At 40.2% G+C, this 18,532-nt stretch overlaps 4 protein-coding genes across 4 annotated transcripts; 3 read left to right on the top strand and 1 right to left on the bottom strand.

Annotated features, from left to right (window-relative positions):
• Positions 1-3,022: 3,022 nt before the first annotated feature.
• On the top strand, positions 3,023-3,961 carry RO3G_11211 (uncharacterized protein; the record flags this gene model as incomplete). Its single annotated transcript, XM_067665795.1, has 2 exons — positions 3,023-3,190; positions 3,371-3,961. 2 exons carry the CDS (start codon positions 3,023-3,025, stop codon positions 3,959-3,961), a joined length of 759 nt encoding a protein of 252 aa, XP_067521896.1.
• Positions 3,962-4,268: 307 nt separating this feature from the next.
• Positions 4,269-6,128, top strand: RO3G_11210 (uncharacterized protein; the record flags this gene model as incomplete). The annotated part of the gene is made up of 5 exons (XM_067665794.1): positions 4,269-4,428; positions 4,518-4,594; positions 4,646-4,849; positions 4,897-5,180; positions 5,252-6,128. 5 exons carry the CDS (start codon positions 4,269-4,271, stop codon positions 6,126-6,128), a joined length of 1,602 nt encoding a protein of 533 aa, XP_067521895.1.
• A 558-nt stretch (positions 6,129-6,686) lies between these two features.
• Positions 6,687-16,349, bottom strand: RO3G_11209 (uncharacterized protein; the record flags this gene model as incomplete). The annotated part of the gene is made up of 13 exons (XM_067665793.1): positions 6,687-6,694; positions 6,850-6,928; positions 6,981-7,250; positions 7,358-7,403; positions 7,473-7,585; positions 7,653-8,535; positions 8,591-9,787; positions 9,849-9,981; positions 10,042-14,797; positions 14,848-15,114; positions 15,162-15,445; positions 15,497-16,093; positions 16,178-16,349. The coding sequence occupies 13 exons, from the start codon at positions 16,347-16,349 to the stop codon at positions 6,687-6,689; spliced, it is 8,805 nt and encodes a 2,934-aa protein (XP_067521894.1).
• A 1,034-nt stretch (positions 16,350-17,383) lies between these two features.
• Positions 17,384-17,760, top strand: RO3G_11208 (uncharacterized protein; the record flags this gene model as incomplete). The annotated part of the gene is made up of 2 exons (XM_067665792.1): positions 17,384-17,404; positions 17,458-17,760. 2 exons carry the CDS (start codon positions 17,384-17,386, stop codon positions 17,758-17,760), a joined length of 324 nt encoding a protein of 107 aa, XP_067521893.1.
• Between the last annotated feature and the right edge of the window lie 772 nt (positions 17,761-18,532).

Raw genomic sequence — 18,532 nt, 5'->3', positions numbered from 1 at the left:
TTTCTTTTTATCAAAAAAGAGAGAGAAAAAGTGGCATGTTTTCAATGCTTATAGTAGACTGAGTGGTTGCTTCCCCCCTCATATTGATACGACAGTAATATTTTGAAATACATGAGTATACCAAATATGCATATCTGCATTATTATTAATATTCAACACTTGATTATACATGAAACTGTTTCGACGATTGTCCGCGCCTATTCTAATATGACTTACAAAGTTTGTTTAAAAAGCCATGTAAAAAAAAAAAAATGATCTCTTTTTTTTTTTTTTTTTTTTTTTTTTTTTTTTTTTTTTTAAATTGACGGTAAAGGTTACTTTTCTATAAATGAATTTCATGTTTGAAAATGATTCAACTTGATCAAGTAATTGCCTGATTAATTGAAGTTCTTTACTATATTGAAAAAAACTACATTGCCATAGTTGCTTATGAATACAGATTAAAACCGCATCTTTTTATTTTTCCTATTATTTTAATTATATTTACAAGCTAAATGCATCAAACTCTCATAAAAGCTACATAACACATTAGGCTTATTACAGAATGATATAATTGAAAATAGAATAAAATGAATCGTTTGATAATTGCATACCATCTTTGGGTTATTTATCATTTGATCTTTCTTTGTATTTTTTATTTTGATATTATTTTGTGGAAAGAAGAAAGATTAGATGCATGTAGGAAACAGTTACTTACATGATGCATTAAAAAAAGTTTTCTTTTTAATAATGCGAAACGTTTAGTAAGTAATAAACATCAGTTGTTTCTTATTTTTATATAATAACAAAAGCATGACCCTATTCTATCCACTGTGAATAGCTTTGAAGGATGACATTCCCTACGCTTACATGTTCAGGTCGAAGATGCGCATGAAAAATTTTCATTTACGCCATTTAAACGTGTGGATCTCACTTGACTGTGAAATGTTGATTCCTAAAATGACAATAAAATGAGGATTAAAAGACAAGATAAAATCATTTTAATAAAATAGGAATAAAGCCTTTATTCATTATTACTACTCTTGTACTTGTCATAAAACGGTTTAATTACGGCATCAGATTACTCGAATTTAACTATTTTTCAAACCTTGTCTTTACTCTTAGCAGCATGCAAATCGGGCCAGCCGAGGTTATAAAATTGATTTATCCAACAGTAAATGTACTAAAGTGCCAACAATAAATTTTAAGACAAGACACATCTGCAGTTAAGAATGATAGGTTCACAACACAACTCTGTCGGTTAAGACGAATAATGATAGTAATTCGATCGAGTCAGAGACCGTCCTATCCTTCAAGAGCTTTCACTGTGCATTTCAGTGAGTGATAGAAAGAGTTTAAAAGTATTTTGTATTACAACAGGCTTTCAAACTATTAGAAAGTAACAAGGTGTTCTACAATGAATAAATTGTGGTAAAACCCTCTTCTTTTTTTCTTCTTGTCTTGTAAAAACAGGAATATTTCACTTTCTTTTAATCATATGCAATTGTATCTTTGTTCTAAAGAGTGCTGAATTAAGTATGCTTTAATGTAAACACGATAGAAATAAGACAGAAAATAGTTGAAACAGATGATAAAGTATACTTTGCGACCCATTGGATAGTATTCAAACCGACTATGCCTATAGATCATCAATCCATTTATATGCCCTAGAGTGCAATTAGATGTAGCTTTTTGTCTATCAGTTTAGTTTGTTGTAGTGAGCCAAAAAAAAATAAAGTTGTTAGTACATACTGTATGTAATAAAGGGGTTAAGAGGCATGGATTACATTGGAATCAGAAAGGATGCTTTCATAGACTAATCATATCAAGGTAGTGCACTCTGATCATCGAGTTTTGCCTAGCTAGACTCTTGGTAAGCTTGGTTGTGGGTTCTAACAGAGATAAATCAAAGGAAATCAACAAGAATTATTAATGTTACCAATGTGATTTTTTTTTCTTTTGATTTAATAAAAATCACAGTAAACATGTTTGTATATATCTCTGGCTAATAAGAGATTGACAAGATACTACTTTATTTAATAAAAAAAAAATAGATAAAATCATATTATCAAGTATAAATAACATAAATTTCATGAAAGGAGATTTGTACAGAGTATCAAATATACCCTTCAACCAAATTTGTAATTTGAAGAGAAATGGACTTGTGATAGACGGACAACCCCACAGCTGGCAAGGATGGCATCATCGTACAGAAAGTCCGATTTCGGACAGAGAAAAGTGACGAGTTTATTCCTTTCGCTGTTGATGGTTGCTTTCAACATCTTCCTATTACAATACTTCTTTTTTGGAAAGAGCCATGTTTGTGATATGAAATGCACCAATTCCATTGGTGCCAAGACTATTTAAAATGTTTGCTAATTGAAGAGTGAAAAAGGTCATATAATTAAATATGGCAATGGTTCTATTAATTTTGACTCTACAAGGACTGGACGTTATTATTTGATCTTGGTTGTAAACAATGGATCGCTTCAAATCTTTTATTTTATATCGATTTTGATTCATCTTTTAACAGATTTTTAGCCTTGATCTCACTTGATTCACGCTTCTTTTTTTTATAAAGCTATGGAAATGATATTTATGATGTGTGTGAATTAGGCAGTTTTTTTTCCCAGAAATTTTGGGGGGGGGAGGTGAAAGGGTATTCAAATGAGTTTTAATTCTATAGTCAGCATTTTAATGAAATCCATCCTTTTTGCTGGCATACAATGTCCAACAAAAGCCAATGATTTTAGAGCATTAGAACCCTGCACCCCCAAAAATTCTATGCGTGTCTTTTTTTTTTTTTTTTTTTTTTTTTTTCCCTCTTTCAAATCATTGACCTTGCCTAATGGCACTCATAACACTTACACAGCTCGCTCACCACATTCGACACGCACTATTTAAAAATGTAGTATCTTTTACCTTTAAGCAAAGAGCAATAAGAAAGAAGAAAAGAACGAGTGTATTGTATCCAAGTCGAATTAAATCAAAAGATAAATTATTTACAGCCTCCACCACGAGCAATCAAGCGTTTATCAGCAACATGAGTATACCCGTCACTCCTCATTATATTCCTCCACGGGCTCCCGTTGTGCTCTGTCACGGACTTTATGGATTTGATAAACTTGGACCTGAATCATTACCTTTACTACAAGTACAGTACTGGGGTGGTATTGAGGACGCTCTGGCAAAGCTAGGAGCTAAGGTGATCGTAACCAGGGTTCCTTCTACAGGGAGCATTTGGGAAAGAGCACAGACATTACATTCTATATTGACATCCATTATTGAAGGGGACAAGATTAATTTTATAGCACATTCAATGGTATAATCATACTTTATTGTACGAATAAGAAGAGATCAAACAAGAGAAACTAATGATAAAAGCATGTAGGGTGGATTGGATTGTCGGCACTTGATTTCGCATATTCCAAATAAATCATATCATGTGCAGTCATTAACTACGATATCAACTCCACATCGAGGATCCCCTGTCATGGACTGGTTTCGAGATAATGTAGGCGTTGGTATGGCACTTGTAAACGCCACTGCAGCTGCTGCCAAGGACAACCAACCAGCGCATCCGCTGTTACGCGATGCATTACAAAAACACGGTTTGACAGACCAACAATCCTCTCTCTTGAGCTGGTCTCTTTCTGACATTGCAAAGCTTCCGAAGCCTATTCTGGATCCTCTATTACAAAAAGCAATCCGTTTACTAGATACAGCTGCTTACGCTAATTTAACTACGGACTATTGCAAGAACCACTTCAATCCCAACACACCTAATCATCCTCATGTAGCTTATTACTCTTATGGTGCAAATGCTTCTTTTTCACCCTGGTCTTTACTCAATCTACCATCGCAGTGGGTCAAAGATAAAGAAGGTAGCAATGATGGTCTGGTGAGTGTGGAAAGCGCAAAGTGGGGCAGATACATAAAGACAGTAGAGGCAGATCATTGGGACCTGAACGGGCAAAGGTAAGCATGTTGTAAATATTTTTGATAATTAGTGCATTGTTGTGACACTAGTAAAAATCAAAATCAAGGTATAGATGGGGATATACTCGGCCCTTTGTAAATAAGAGAAAATTCGATACACTTGATTTCTATATGGAAATAGCAACGTATTTATACCATCAAGGACACTAGGACGTTACACTCCTAAAAAATAAAATAAAATTTTGAGTCTCCTTTTGTATCCTTTGCACGAGCAAAAGTACTTTATTATTTTTCGCTCTTTTTCTTCTTTTTTTTTTTTTATTTCTCTTTTTTTTAAAAAAAAACAAACAATGTCTTTACATTTCAAAAAGAAACATCATCAACAAGCCAACTCATCTGGAACAAGCTCTCACTCGTTTGAAGATGAACAATATACCAAAGTGATTGAAGGCATCAAGAAAGTTTATAACCAAAAAATTAAACCTATCGAAGTGACCTATAACTTTGAAGGTTAGTTTTTTTTTTAAAAATCAGCGATAAAAATACACCTCCCCCCCTTTTGATATAATTTACAAATATTTCTAGTCGTTTATTATTAGGTTTCCATTCTGCTCCTTTGACTGATTCTGATATTGAAGCAAAGCCTATTGTGTTACTGATTGGACAGTATTCTACTGTAAGTGGGCTTTTTTTTTTTAATAGCAATCGATTTAACAAAGGACAAAAGGGTAAAACTACTTTTATTCGATACTTGTTGGATAAATCCTATCCTGGTGAACACATTGGTGTTGAACCTACCACGGATAGATTTGTGTCAGTCATGCATGGTTCAGAAGAAAGAGTGATACCGGGTAATGCAGCTGCCGTCAATCAAGAGCTGCCTTTTAGAGGATTAAACCGTTTCGGTCAAGCTTTCCTTTCGAGATTTCAGGTACCAAAAAAAAAATGCAAAGCGATCGTGCTCTAACTCCTTTCCAGGTATCTCAAACAAATTCTCCTGTATTAGAAAACATGACTATTGTTGATACTCCTGGTATTCTTGCCGGTGACAAACAACTCATAGAACGTGGATATGATTTTACCCAAGTCATTGAATGGTTTGCTGAACGTGCCGACTTGATTTTACTCATGTTTGACTCTCATAAATTGGATATTTCCAACGAATTCAAGATGGCCATTCACAGTTTAAAAGGACAAGAAGAAAAGGTACGAGTTGTTTTAAACAAGAGTGACATGGTCAACCAGCAACAATTGATGCGTGTGTAAGTTTTTTTGTTTTTGTTTTTCTTTTTCGTTTGCTCCCAACCTAATTGCTTTAATACATTATATAAAGGTACGGTGCCATGATGTGGTCTCTTGGCAAAGTCGTTCAAACGCCTGAAGTGATGAGAGTTTATCTTTCTTCTTTCTGGACAGAAAAACCACCCAACTGTTTTGAAGATTGTCGTGAACTCATTGAAGCTGAATCAAAGGACTTGCTTCGTGACTTGAAGGAGCTGAGACGTAATGCAGCCATTCGAAAAATCAATGAAATCATCAAGCGAGCTCGCTTGGCTAGAGTACACGCGTTAATCATAAGCCATTTAAAGAAGGAGATGCCCTCGATGTTTGGTAAGAAAAAGAAGCAGGAGGCATTGCTCAATAATTTGGCGGCAGAGTTTGGAAAAATACAGCAAAAATACCATTTGCCTGCTGGTGATTTCCCTAACCCTGATCGATTCAGACAAAATTTGGCTCACTACGATATGGATAAATTCAAGACACTCAAGGAGGATTTAGTTGAGCGTGTGGACGATGCGCTTTCTGCTGATCTTCCTCAACTGATGTCTCAATTCCCTACCGTTAATCGTGAACTCAGTCAAAGCGAAAGAAATCCTTTCCAAGAATCCTTGTTGCCTGGTCCTGGTGAAATTCCCCCATCCTACTGGCATTTTGAATCCATCAATAAGGCTGCTCATTTACCTGCATTCCAGCAGCTTGGACCTCGCGAAGGTAAAGTATCTGGTGCTGACGTAAAGCCTTTGTTGATGAATAGCGGATTGCCCACTGATCAGCTGGCTCAAGTCTGGAGATTGGCTGATTTTGATAACGATGGATATATGGACATTGATGAATTTTGTATTGCCATGCATTTGATCAGTGCAGTTCAAAATGGTGCTCAGTTACCAGAGAAATTACCTAATACTTTGCTGCCAAATAGGAAATTTTAAATAAGTGCATATCATACTTTAATAATAAACTAATTTTTATGAGACAGCAACCAACCATGCAATAATAAGATAAAACAAAAAGAGTGGATATACCTTTTTTAAAAAGAATTGTTGGTTGAATGTACTTTTTTTCTTTTTCTCTCTTTTACTTACTGCTAATGCACGTCTATTGGCTAAATGTGCTTTCGATTCTGACAAAAATCCTAGAGCAGCTATAAAATGTGTTAATATATACATGTGAAAATTTGCATGATTATGTTACCATAAGTTGACCATGCAAAAGCTATTAATGAGCTTGGAGCTCTGAACCAAACGGTTTCAACAAAAATAGATAGAATAGCTACCAAAACCAAAGGAAATAAACAATATCCAATGACACAAACTGACATAAAGAAGGATCTGCTTGACGGGTTATTACATATTCTTCTTTAGTAGAAATAACTTACACTGATCCACCTAATAACTTTGCGTTTAGTGTTACTACAGCAGCACCCAACCAGACGATAACAAAGATCCCTGTGAAAATAGGTACTGACTGACTAGAAGGGACACTTGTACTCAACGTACTATAAAAATCATCAGTATCGCTTCCTCACTTTTTTTCAAATATTTACATAGCCAATGCTAAACACAATATTAAAGGGCCCCATAAATCCCCTGATATGAAAAAAAAGGTAAGTAAAGCTAACGAAAATTCCAGTTCTCTTGTTTTTTTCTTTACATTCTTTTAAAACACCACGGTCACCTCTTGGATTTAAAACTTGTTGTAATTTTCTTCCAATTTGCTTTAAATCACGAAGCTACGAACATGTTAGCTTAAAGAAGCTAAAAAAAAAGAAACTTGTCTCTTACAATTGTGACAGAAACTGGTTCGTCCAAGGTATCTTCACCGGTATATGAAAACGTACTTGCAGGTTCATTATAGGTTGAAGGAACTGATCCAATGCTTCCACTCAGATTGGCAAAAGGGTTTATAAGAGGTTCTGTTTGCTGCTGCTGTCTCTGCTGCTGGTTTATTGGTTCACTATCTGGTTCGATAGTTCTGTCTTGGTAGAAGTCAAAAGGTTCATTCTGCCTAGCAAAAGGGTTTTCGTACTGTTCCTCGTTATGTGCCAACATGAGCTGTATTAGAAAAAGAAAAAAGAGCGCACTTTTGATTGAGGTTCAGATATATAAAAAAAAAGGGTGAATAATAAATTAAGCTTTGGAAGAAGAAAGTTAAATTCAACCATTGATTTAAGAAATATACATTTTGACAGTGATTTTATGATATGACTTTAATGATAAAAAATATAAATATACATCAGGCTTAAATATTGAGCAAATCAAAAAAGATGAGTTTACTTTTTCGATAGCTTTGCTTTTGTCTCCACCATCGTATGCGCTGATTGTGGTGCAAATTTCTTTATGGCTCCAATCAGCTCAGGAAATCTTAATGGCTTAGTCACGTATTCATCCTATTATAAAAAAGAGAAAGAGAAGAGTTAATATAGGATTATCATCAAGAAGCTTATTTTATCCTACCATGCCTGCTTCAAGACATTTTTCTCTATCGCCAATCATTGCATGAGCCGTTAAAGCGATGATAGGTATATGTCTATTCGATGATGTCTTTTCAATTTCTCTAATCTTTTGTGTAGCTTCAAACCCGCCCATTACAGGCATTTGAACGTCCATCAGGATTAAATCGAAATACTGTGATTCGTATGCTTCTACGGCTAGTTTACCATTAGCAACAACTGTAACATGGTGACCAAACTTTTCAAGTATTCTAACAGCAAGCTTTTGATTCACATCATTGTCTTCAGCCAATAAGACTTCTAGGGGTACTGTCTTTGATGCGTCGCTGGGTAATGCAGCATGGTTTTCTAAAGCGGGCAAGAGGACATCAGATATATCGGCAATATTTTGAGGAGCGCAGATGTAGCCAGTAATACCCAAATCGATACATAACTTCACATTGAGATGATGTACTTCAGGTGCAATCAATACAATAGGAGTATATCGCAATGGCACGATTTCACGGATCTTTTCAGCTAATGACATTCTATCGATAACAACCGTGTCAAAGAAAGGCGCAAGTTTGCTCATGTTTGAGTTGGCATTGGCCACAATTGTAGCCTCTTCAATATCTTCCACGCGATAAGGCTTAAGTCCTAACGCACTGATTTTTTCTATCACGCCTGTTTGGTCATTCATGCTGTCCACAAATAAGATGCGTCTGTTTCTGAATCGATGAATCTTTTCCATCACTTCTCTTTCGTTCACTTGGAACCGATGAAGCTTAACCGTAAAGAAAAACTTGGAGCCTCTTCCATATTTCGATTCAACCCATAAGTTACCTCCCATCAGTTGAACCAAATGTCTAGAAATTGATAATCCTAAGCCTGTACCACCATATTCACGACTAAAGAAATGTGACTTAGAGAATTTGGTTTGATGCTACTTCAAAAAATACTTACGTAGTACTGCCATCGGCCTGACAGAAAGTGTCAAAGATAACATGGAGCTTGTCTTCTTGTATGCCTATACCAGTATCACTGACACACAATTCCAATATAACCATATCCTCTGTCATGTCAAGAACTCTTGTACGAAGCACAACTTCTCCTCGTGTAGTGAATTTGATAGCGTTACCAATCAAGTTGGTGATAACTTGCCTTAACCTGAGAGAATCACCAATCACTTGATCAGGAATAAATTTATCAAAATGACAAATAAGATCAAGCTTCTTTTGATTTGCTTTAACAGCTAGAGTTTTCACAACACTGAATATGGCGGAGCTAAGTGAAAATGGTATGGATTCAATCCTCATTCGACCCGCTTCAATCTTTGAGATATCCAAAATATCATCGATAATAGTCAGTAAACTATTTGCTAAACCAGACACGATCATCAAGTTTTCTCTCTGCTGTCGATTAAGCTCAGTTTCTAGTGTGAGCGAGGTCATGCCAATAATACCATTCATAGGTGTCCTAATTTCATGACTCATATTAGCCAAAAATTCGCTTTTTGATCTGTTGGCTAATTCAGCTGTTTCTCTGGCCAATCTGTTCTTCTGAATAGCATCACGAAGTGAGCCCACCATCTGATTGATTTTAGTCTTTAAAGAGTCCATTTCACCAGAGGCCTCTACGGTAATCAACTGCGAAAAGTCGTTTTCTGTAGTAGCAGCATTAGCAATCTGAGCAAACGCACGGACTTGTGTCGTGAGATTTGAAGCCATCGTATTCACATTACTCGTAATCTCTCGCCATACTCCTTCAACATCCATTACTTGGGCTTGCACACCGAGTTTACCTTCAATACCTACTTCACGAGCAACCCGCGTCACTTCCGAAGCAAACGAACTTAGTTGGTCCACCATGGTATTAATCGTATTCTTGAGCTCAGCAATCTCACCATGCACCTCAACATGAATCTTCTTTGAAAGGTCACCCTGTGCAACAGCCTTACAGACAGCAGCAATCGCACGAAGTTGATCTGTTAAGTTGCTTGCCATAAGGTTCACATTATCCGTCAAGTCTTTCCAAGTACCACCAACACCATCAATCGTGGCCTGACCACCAAGTTTACCTTCCGTACCAACTTCTCGAGCTACTCTTGTTACTTCTGCTGCAAATACACGTAGCTGATCCACCATGTCATTTACAGTTTCCCTAAGTAAGTAGAACAATTTCAATTTTTTGCATCTTTTTTCAATATTTATAAAACATTTACTTTAATTCACGAATTTCACCTCGAGTTTCAACTTCAATCTTCTTTGACAAGTCACCAAGTGCTACGGCTTTAGTCACCTCAGCAATTGAACGAACCTGAGTCGTCAAATTGGCAGCCATGATGTTCACGTTATCTGTAAGGTCCATCCATGTACCTGCAACGCCTCGGACATTGGCTTGACCACCCAATTTACCTTCTGTGCCTACTTCACGAGCCACACGCGTTACTTCAGACGAAAACTCTCTTAGCTGGTCCACCATGGAGTTCACAGTAATCTTGAGCTCCAAAATTTCTCCACGTACTTCCACATGAATTTTTTTGGAGAGATCACCGTTCGCGACTGCTTTTGTGACCTCTGCAATAGACCGTACTTGGGAGGTTAGATTAGCAGCCATGTTGTTCACATTGTCGGTCAAGTCAAGCCAGGTACCGGCCACACCTTGCACCACAGCTTGTCCACCAAGCTTTCCTTCGGTACCGACTTCCTTTGACACACGCGTCACTTCAGAGGCAAAGATACGGAGCTGGTCAACCATGTTGTTTACAATATTCTTGAGATCCAAGATCTCTCCACCACTTTCAACCTCGATTTTCTTGGACAAGTCACCGAGTGCCACTGCTTTAGTAACCTCTGCAATTGACCGCACCTGGTTGGTCAAATTAGCCGCCATGATGTTCACGTTGTCGGTAAGATTCAGCCATGTGCCAGCAACGCCTTCGACCATGGCTTGTCCGCCAAGCTTACCTTCTGTGCCTACTTCCTTTGACACACGGGTGACTTCAGAAGCAAAGATACGCAACTGGTCTACCATACCATTGACAATTGTTTTGAGTTCCAAAATCTCTCCACCACTTTCTACTTCGATTTTCTTGGAGAGATCGCCATTGGCAACGGCTTTTGTCACCTGAGCAATAGAACGAACTTGCGTGGTTAAATTAGCAGCCATCGTGTTTACATTGTCTGTAAGATCGAGCCAGGTACCAGCCACACCTTGAACAACCGCTTGCCCACCAAGTTTACCCTCCGTGCCTACTTCTTTAGCAACACGCGTCACTTCAGAAGCAAAGATACGAAGCTGGTCAACCATGTCATTCACAATATTCTTGAGGTCCAAGATTTCACCACCGCTTTCAACCTCAATCTTCTTGGATAGATCGCCAAGAGCTACAGCCTTGGTCACCTCGGCAATGGATCTGACTTGATTGGTAAGATTTGTCGCCATAGTGTTCACATTATCCGTCAAATCCTTCCAGGTACCATCGACATTAGGTACCCGAGCCTGTCCTCCAAGCTTTCCATCAGTTCCGACTTCACGGGCCACACGCGTAACCTCAGAAGCGAAGACACGTAGCTGATCCACCATTTCATTGACTGTGTTCTTTAGATCCAAAATTTCACCTCGGGTCTCGACTTCAATTTTTTTGGATAGATCACCGCTAGCAACAGCCTTGGTGACTTCAGCAATTGAACGTACTTGGGTTGTTAAATTAGCCGCCATGATGTTCACATTGTCGGTAAGGTTCAGCCATGTGCCAGCAACGCCTTCGACCATGGCTTGCCCTCCTAATTTACCTTCGGTGCCGACTTCCTTTGATACACGCGTGACCTCAGAAGCAAAGACACGCAACTGATCCACCATTTCATTGACTGTGTTCTTTAGATCCAAAATTTCACCCCGGGTCTCGACTTCAATTTTTTTGGATAGATCACCGCTAGCAACAGCCTTGGTGACTTCAGCAATCGAACGCACTTGAGTCGTTAGATTGGCAGCCATGATGTTCACGTTATCTGTAAGGTTTTTCCAGGTTCCATCGACATTAGGAACTCTTGCCTGGCCACCCAACTTTCCATCTGTACCCACCTCTTTGGACACACGTGTGACTTCTGAAGCAAAGATACGAAGCTGATCCACCATGTCATTCACAATGTTTTTCAACTCCAAGATTTCTCCTCGGGTCTCGACCTCAATTTTTTTGGATAGATCACCCAGGGCTACTGCTTCTGTTACTTCAGCAATCGATCGTACTTGGGAGGTTAAGTTCGCAGCCATGCTGTTCACGTTGTCGGTCAAGTCAAGCCAGGTACCGGCCACGTTGGGTACGGTTGCTTGTCCGCCAAGTTTACCTTCCGTGCCGACCTCACGAGCGACTCGAGTGACCTCCGAGGCAAAGACACGCAATTGGTCGACCATGTCATTCACAATGTTCTTAAGATCCAAGATTTCACCGCCACTTTCGACTTCAATCTTCTTGGACAAGTCACCGAGGGCCACTGCTTTAGTGACTTCAGCAATCGATCGCACTTGGTTGGTCAAATTAGCCGCCATGATGTTCACATTGTCGGTAAGATCCATCCAGGTGCCTGCTACACCTTGCACAATCGCTTGTCCGCCAAGTTTACCTTCGGTACCGACTTCTTTGGCCACACGTGTGACTTCGGCTGCAAAGACACGCAACTGGTCCACCATGTCATTGACCGTATCTTTCAAATCCAAAATCTCACCACTGGTTTCAACTTCAATTTTCTTTGACAAGTCTCCTCGAGCGACAGCTTTCGTCACTTGCGCAATGGATCTGACCTGAGTTGTCAAATTAGCAGCCATGGTATTTACATTATCCGTCAGGTCCATCCATGTACCGGCCACGCCTTGCACAATAGCCTGTCCACCAAGTTTTCCTTCTGTGCCCACCTCCTTTGACACACGTGTGACCTCAGAAGCAAAGATACGAAGCTGGTCAACCATGTTGTTTACAATGTTTTTCAAGTCTAGGATTTCACCACCACTTTCGACTTCAATCTTTTTAGATAGATCACCAAGAGCCACAGCCTTGGTGACCTCTGCAATTGACCGCACCTGGTTGGTCAAATTAGCCGCCATGATGTTCACGTTGTCGGTAAGATCCATCCATGTACCGGCTACGCCCTGCACAATAGCCTGTCCGCCAAGTTTACCTTCCGTGCCTACTTCCTTTGACACACGCGTCACCTCAGAAGCAAAGATACGAAGCTGGTCAACCATGTCATTCACAATATTCTTGAGGTCCAAAATCTCTCCGCCACTTTCGACCTCGATCTTCTTGGAGAGATCGCCAAGAGCTACAGCCTTGGTCACCTCGGCAATGGATCTGACTTGATTGGTAAGGTTTGCAGCCATGATGTTCACATTGTCGGTAAGGTCCATCCATGTACCGGCCACGCCTTGCACGATGGCTTGTCCACCAAGCTTTCCTTCGGTACCGACTTCCTTTGACACACGCGTCACTTCAGAGGCAAAGATACGAAGCTGGTCAACCATGTTGTTTACAATGTTTTTCAAGTCTAGGATTTCACCACCGCTTTCAACCTCGATCTTCTTGGACAAGTCACCGAGTGCCACAGCCTTGGTGACCTCTGCAATTGACCGCACCTGGTTGGTCAAATTAGCCGCCATGCTGTTCACGTTGTCGGTCAAGTCAAGCCAGGTACCGGCTACATTGGGTACAGTTGCTTGTCCACCAAGCTTTCCTTCGGTACCGACTTCCTTTGACACACGCGTCACTTCAGAAGCAAAGATACGGAGCTGGTCAACCATGTTGTTTACAATATTCTTGAGATCCAAGATCTCTCCACCACTTTCGACCTCGATCTTCTTGGACAAGTCACCGAGGGCCACTGCTTTAGTAACCTCTGCAATTGACCGCACCTGGTTGGTCAAATTAGCCGCCATGATGTTCACATTGTCGGTAAGATTCAGCCATGTGCCAGCAACGCCTTCGACCATGGCTTGTCCGCCAAGCTTACCTTCTGTGCCTACTTCCTTTGACACACGTGTGACTTCAGAGGCAAAGATACGAAGTTGGTCAACCATGTCATTCACAATGTTCTTGAGGTCCAAGATTTCTCCACCACTTTCGACCTCGATCTTCTTTGACAAGTCACCGAGCGCGACAGCCTTGGTGACTTCAGCAATCGACCGCACTTGGTTGGTAAGATTGGTCGCCATATGGTTGACATTGTCCGTCAAATCCATCCATGTGCCATCGACATTGGGCACGAGTGCCTGACCACCCAGTTTTCCATCTGTGCCGACTTCCTTTGCTACTCTGGTCACTTCAGCCGCAAAGACGTTGAGCTGATCCACCATGTTATTGACTGTGTTTTTCAAGTCCAAGATTTCACCCTGGGTTTCTACATCAATCTTTTTGGACAGGTCACCTCGAGCGACAGCCTTGGTGACTTCAGCGATCGAACGTACTTGGGTGGTCAGATTGGCGGCCATGGTGTTCACATTGTCCGTCAGATCCTTCCAGGTCCCACTCACCGTCGGCACGATGGCCTCACCGCCCAGCTTACCCTCCGTGCCGACCTCACGAGCGACTCGAGTGACCTCAGAAGCAAAGACACGGAGCTGGTCGACCATGTCATTCACAATGTTCTTGAGGTCCAAGATCTCTCCACCACTTTCGACCTCGATCTTCTTGGACAAGTCACCGAGCGCGACCGCCTTGGTGACCACCGCGATCGACCGCACCTGGGTGGTCAAGTTGGTCGCCATAGTGTTCACATTATCCGTCAGGTCCTTCCAGGTCCCGTCCGCATTGGGCACCGTCGCCTGTCCACCGAGCTTTCCTTCGGTGCCGACCTCACGCGCGACCCGGGTGACTTCGGCCGCAAAGACATTGAGCTGATCGACCATGTTATTGACCGTGTTCTTGAGGTCCAAGATCTCGCCTCGGGTCTCGACCTCGATCTTCTTGGACAGGTCGCCCATCGCGACGGCCTTGGTCACCTCGGCAATCGACCGCACTTGGGAGGTCAAGTTGGCGGCCATGTTGTTCACATTATCCGTCAAATCTTTCCATGTCCCGCCCACGTCCTTGACCACGGCCTGGCCACCCAATTTGCCTTCGACGCCGACCTCGAGCGACACCCGTCTGACCTCTGCCGAGAACAGGATCAATTGATCGACCTGTCAAACTGTCAGATGTCTCTTTTTTACAAAAATGGCATTCCTCTTACCATCTTGTTCATCGTATTTTTCAGCTCCAACACTTCACCTTGAGCGTTCGCCTTGACTTTTTTAGAAAGATCCCCTTGGGCCACGGCCTTGGCGACCACCGCAATGTCTCGGACTTGATTGGTGATTTTGGAGGCCATCATGTTCACATTGTCCGTCAGGTCCTTCCAAGTGCCCCCGACGTCCTTCACGATCGCCTGTCCGCCCAAGATGCCTTCTGTACCGACCTCGAGCGACACACGGGTGACTTCGGTAGCAAAGATCGAAAGCTAACATCGTGAGTGACCAAGGGAGTGGGTCTCTCTGGATGACTTACCTGATCGACCATCGTATTGATCGTGTTCTTCAAATCCAACATTTCCCCTCGGACCTCGACCGTCACTTTCTTGGTCAGGTCCCCTTTGGCGACCGATTTGGAAACATGAGCAATGTCTCGGACTTGATTGGTGAGGTTAGCGGCCATCGTGTTCACGTTATCCGTCAATTCTTTCCAGATGCCGTCCGCACCCTGCACTTTGGCCTGTGCGCCCAACTTGCCTTCGGTGCCGACCTCATGGGCTACCCGAGAGACTTCAGAAGCAAAGAGGTTGAGCTGGTTGACTGAAAAAAGAACATATTTAGATCACACGCTGTATTCCTAGGCATCCTTACCCATCGTATTAAACGTATTCTTCAGCAACAACGTTTCTCCTTTCACAGGGACCGTCATGGCCTTGCTGAGATCCCCTTTGGCGATCGCCGTCGACACATCCGCAATATCTCTCACTTGTTCCAAATGGTTTCTTGTCATCTTGTTCAAATTCACCACGAAATCCAACCAGAGACCCTTCATTTCCTTGCCACACCGAGCCTGGACCCCGAGTTTGCCTCGGACGGCGGTTTCGTGAGCGACATAGTTGACCTCGTCCGCAATGATCTGCAGACGATCGAGCATGGCATTGACAGCGTTCTTGAGGGTATTGATCGGTGCGTTGGATTCAAAATGAGTCGAGGTACAGCGTGTGTGTTGGCAGGTGATACGGTGCGAGAGTTCACCGTCAAAGACAGAAGAGGCGATCTGGACGGCTTGGATGACACATTCGGGACAGACGATGTTGTCAGGACTGGTTTCAAACGTAGCAGCGGGGAAAGTCGAGATGGGATGTGAAAAGTAGACTGGATAAGCATTGGTAGCAGACGAGATATGAAAAGGAGGTCTGGTGGAGGAAGGAACGAGGGTGGTTGAACGAGAAGAGAAATGGGTGGAGGCTATGATAGATGTGGGGTGTGTACAAGACATGTTTAGGCATTGCATCGACAGTGGAATTTTTTTTTTTTTTTTTTTTTGGTTACCAAAATAACTTTCGGGTATTGTTTCACGATGAGAAGATTCTAATTTTTCGAGCAAGGAAGCATCATGAATCGAGGTCAATTCATCTTCAGGTGTCCCTTGTTGACTCGTGATGGTTGATTTAGAATCCTCGTGATCATGAGAAGTAAATAGTTGGTGCTGTTGCTGAATCATGATTCGACACCTTAAATTCTCTGTTTCTAACTGCAATTGTCTTTGAGCTATTTTCCTCAAGTCTGAATCAAGTTTTTGAAGCAAGTCGGCATCTTTTTGATTTAATTGAGATAATATAGGATTAGATTCTATTGGATTCGATAAACAATGATCTATATTTCCTTGCTCTATATTTTGTACAAGACTGTGAATAAAATACAACACATTCATTTCATTTTCACTGTCTTCTTTATGATTATCTCGAAGTTTTTTAGTTTGATGAGGATTATTACTATTATTATTATTATTACTGTCTTCAAAAGAACGTTTCATCCCCTCTTAACTTCTTTTTTAAAATATAAATGGTATCTTGTAAAAAAAAAGAAAGAGAAAATAAAAAAAATAAAAAAAAAAAAAAAAAATAAAAAAAATAAAAAAAATAAAAAAATAAATGCACAAAGGAGTAAAAAAAAAAAATGAGTTTATAAATGACGCACTTTTTTTTTTCTTTTCAGCTAGAAATTATTGTTTTCTTTTTTTTTCTTTAAACCAATCTGTTGCCATCTTTTATTTATTTCCTTGTTTGATTCTTTTTCTTTTTACTTTATTTTGCTTTGCTTTAAAAAAAAAGAAGAAGCCTTCAGTGTTTGTTTATTCTTGAAAGCATAAATTGAAAGTGATACAAAAATACAAAACTTTAAATTACCGCTTACATTTTTATCCAACTCTATTGAGCTCGGGCCTTATTCCGATATTAAATTCCCCCTTTTTGCTTTTTAAAATAATTCTCTTTCTTTTTCTTTTTCATAAAAATCCCTTTCTTTTCATGACTTTATTTAAAATTCAAAAGATGAACAATGCATCTGATGACACAAATGGTAACCAAATATTATTGACTCTTCATGCATCATTTTAATCCCCTTCTTAAAGTGATTCAGATGAAACCAAAAAGAAAACGTACTTCACCGGAACAATTCAGTTTGTTATCAGAATCATTCAACAAGACCGACACGCCTAATTATGATTTACGTGAAAAATTAGCAAAACAATTAGACATGACAAATCGTGAAGTTCAAGTAAGTTTTAAATCATCTGACCCTTTTCTTGTTGTGTGTAACAAATAGATTAGGTATGGTTTCAAAACCGTCGTGCCAAAGTCAATCGACTTCGTTTACAACAACAACAAAAAGAACAAGAAAAGCAGCAACAAGAACAGCAGGAAATCAAGAAACCAAGATTTTATTATTGGAGTAATAAATCATCTACTTCTTCTTCTGCTTCTTCTTCTCCACCTCAAACACCTCATGATATCCTATTGCAACCTAATTTAACCCCCATTGATATATTGGCTACTGCTGCTGCTTATGTTCAACAGTGGGAAGATGAACAAAGGACGAGTGAGAGAAAGAAGAGATGGAGACCTTGGCTTTAATCATTCACTCTTTCACCTTTTCTGTAAATATCCTATCTGTGCTGTCGATTCTTTATACCCACACACACACACACACACACTATGTTGATTAAACCAAAAAAAAAAAAAAAAAAAAAAAAAAAATCTCAATTTCCAAATTTGGTTATTCCGATCTTTCTTTTTTCATCTCTTTATCATTTTACTTTAGTAAAAGAGAGAGAAAGAGTTCTCTTTAGAAATTGATGATTTAATCTTCCCCTCCCCAAATGATTGGATTTCTTTTTCATTATTTCCTCTCTTTCTTTTTATCGAAAATCAAACGGTCTCTGTCTATCGTCTGATCTTTTTTAGAGGGGCTTTCAGTCAACACGACCGTCATCCTCCAAGGGGGGGTTTCCAATCGATCTTTACGTGTCTAAAGAGAAAAGAATGAATTTATTTTGCAAGAAAAAAGTGTGTGTTGTTAGATCGCATCATCGACTTGTGTAAAGTAACAAGGACGCATCAACACAACCCAAAAAGGGAACCTCCCCTCCACTTTCTTTATGCCTTTGTCCAAACACTTTTCAGAAAAAGGGACATTTTTTTTTCTTGTTGCCATGACACCACGTCCACTTTCAAAAGCATCTTGTCCTACTGTCATGTGGCTTGAGCACCAAGAGACATGGGTGAGGGAATCATCCTTGTGAGCTCAAGGATTCATCTCTTTACCTCATCCGTCTCGGTGGTAGGGTTGGATGAAGGTGTGTGACAGATAGGATTTGTTTGAAAAGAAAGAGGGTCTGATGGATGG

The sequence above is a fragment of the Rhizopus delemar genome, genomic scaffold, assembly GCF_000149305.1.
Source record: "Rhizopus delemar RA 99-880 supercont3.9 genomic scaffold, whole genome shotgun sequence".
In the NCBI taxonomy this organism is placed as follows: domain Eukaryota; kingdom Fungi; phylum Mucoromycota; class Mucoromycetes; order Mucorales; family Rhizopodaceae; genus Rhizopus; species Rhizopus delemar.
Note: the sequence above shows the minus strand (reverse complement) of the source record. Positions and strands in the feature narration are given on the sequence as shown.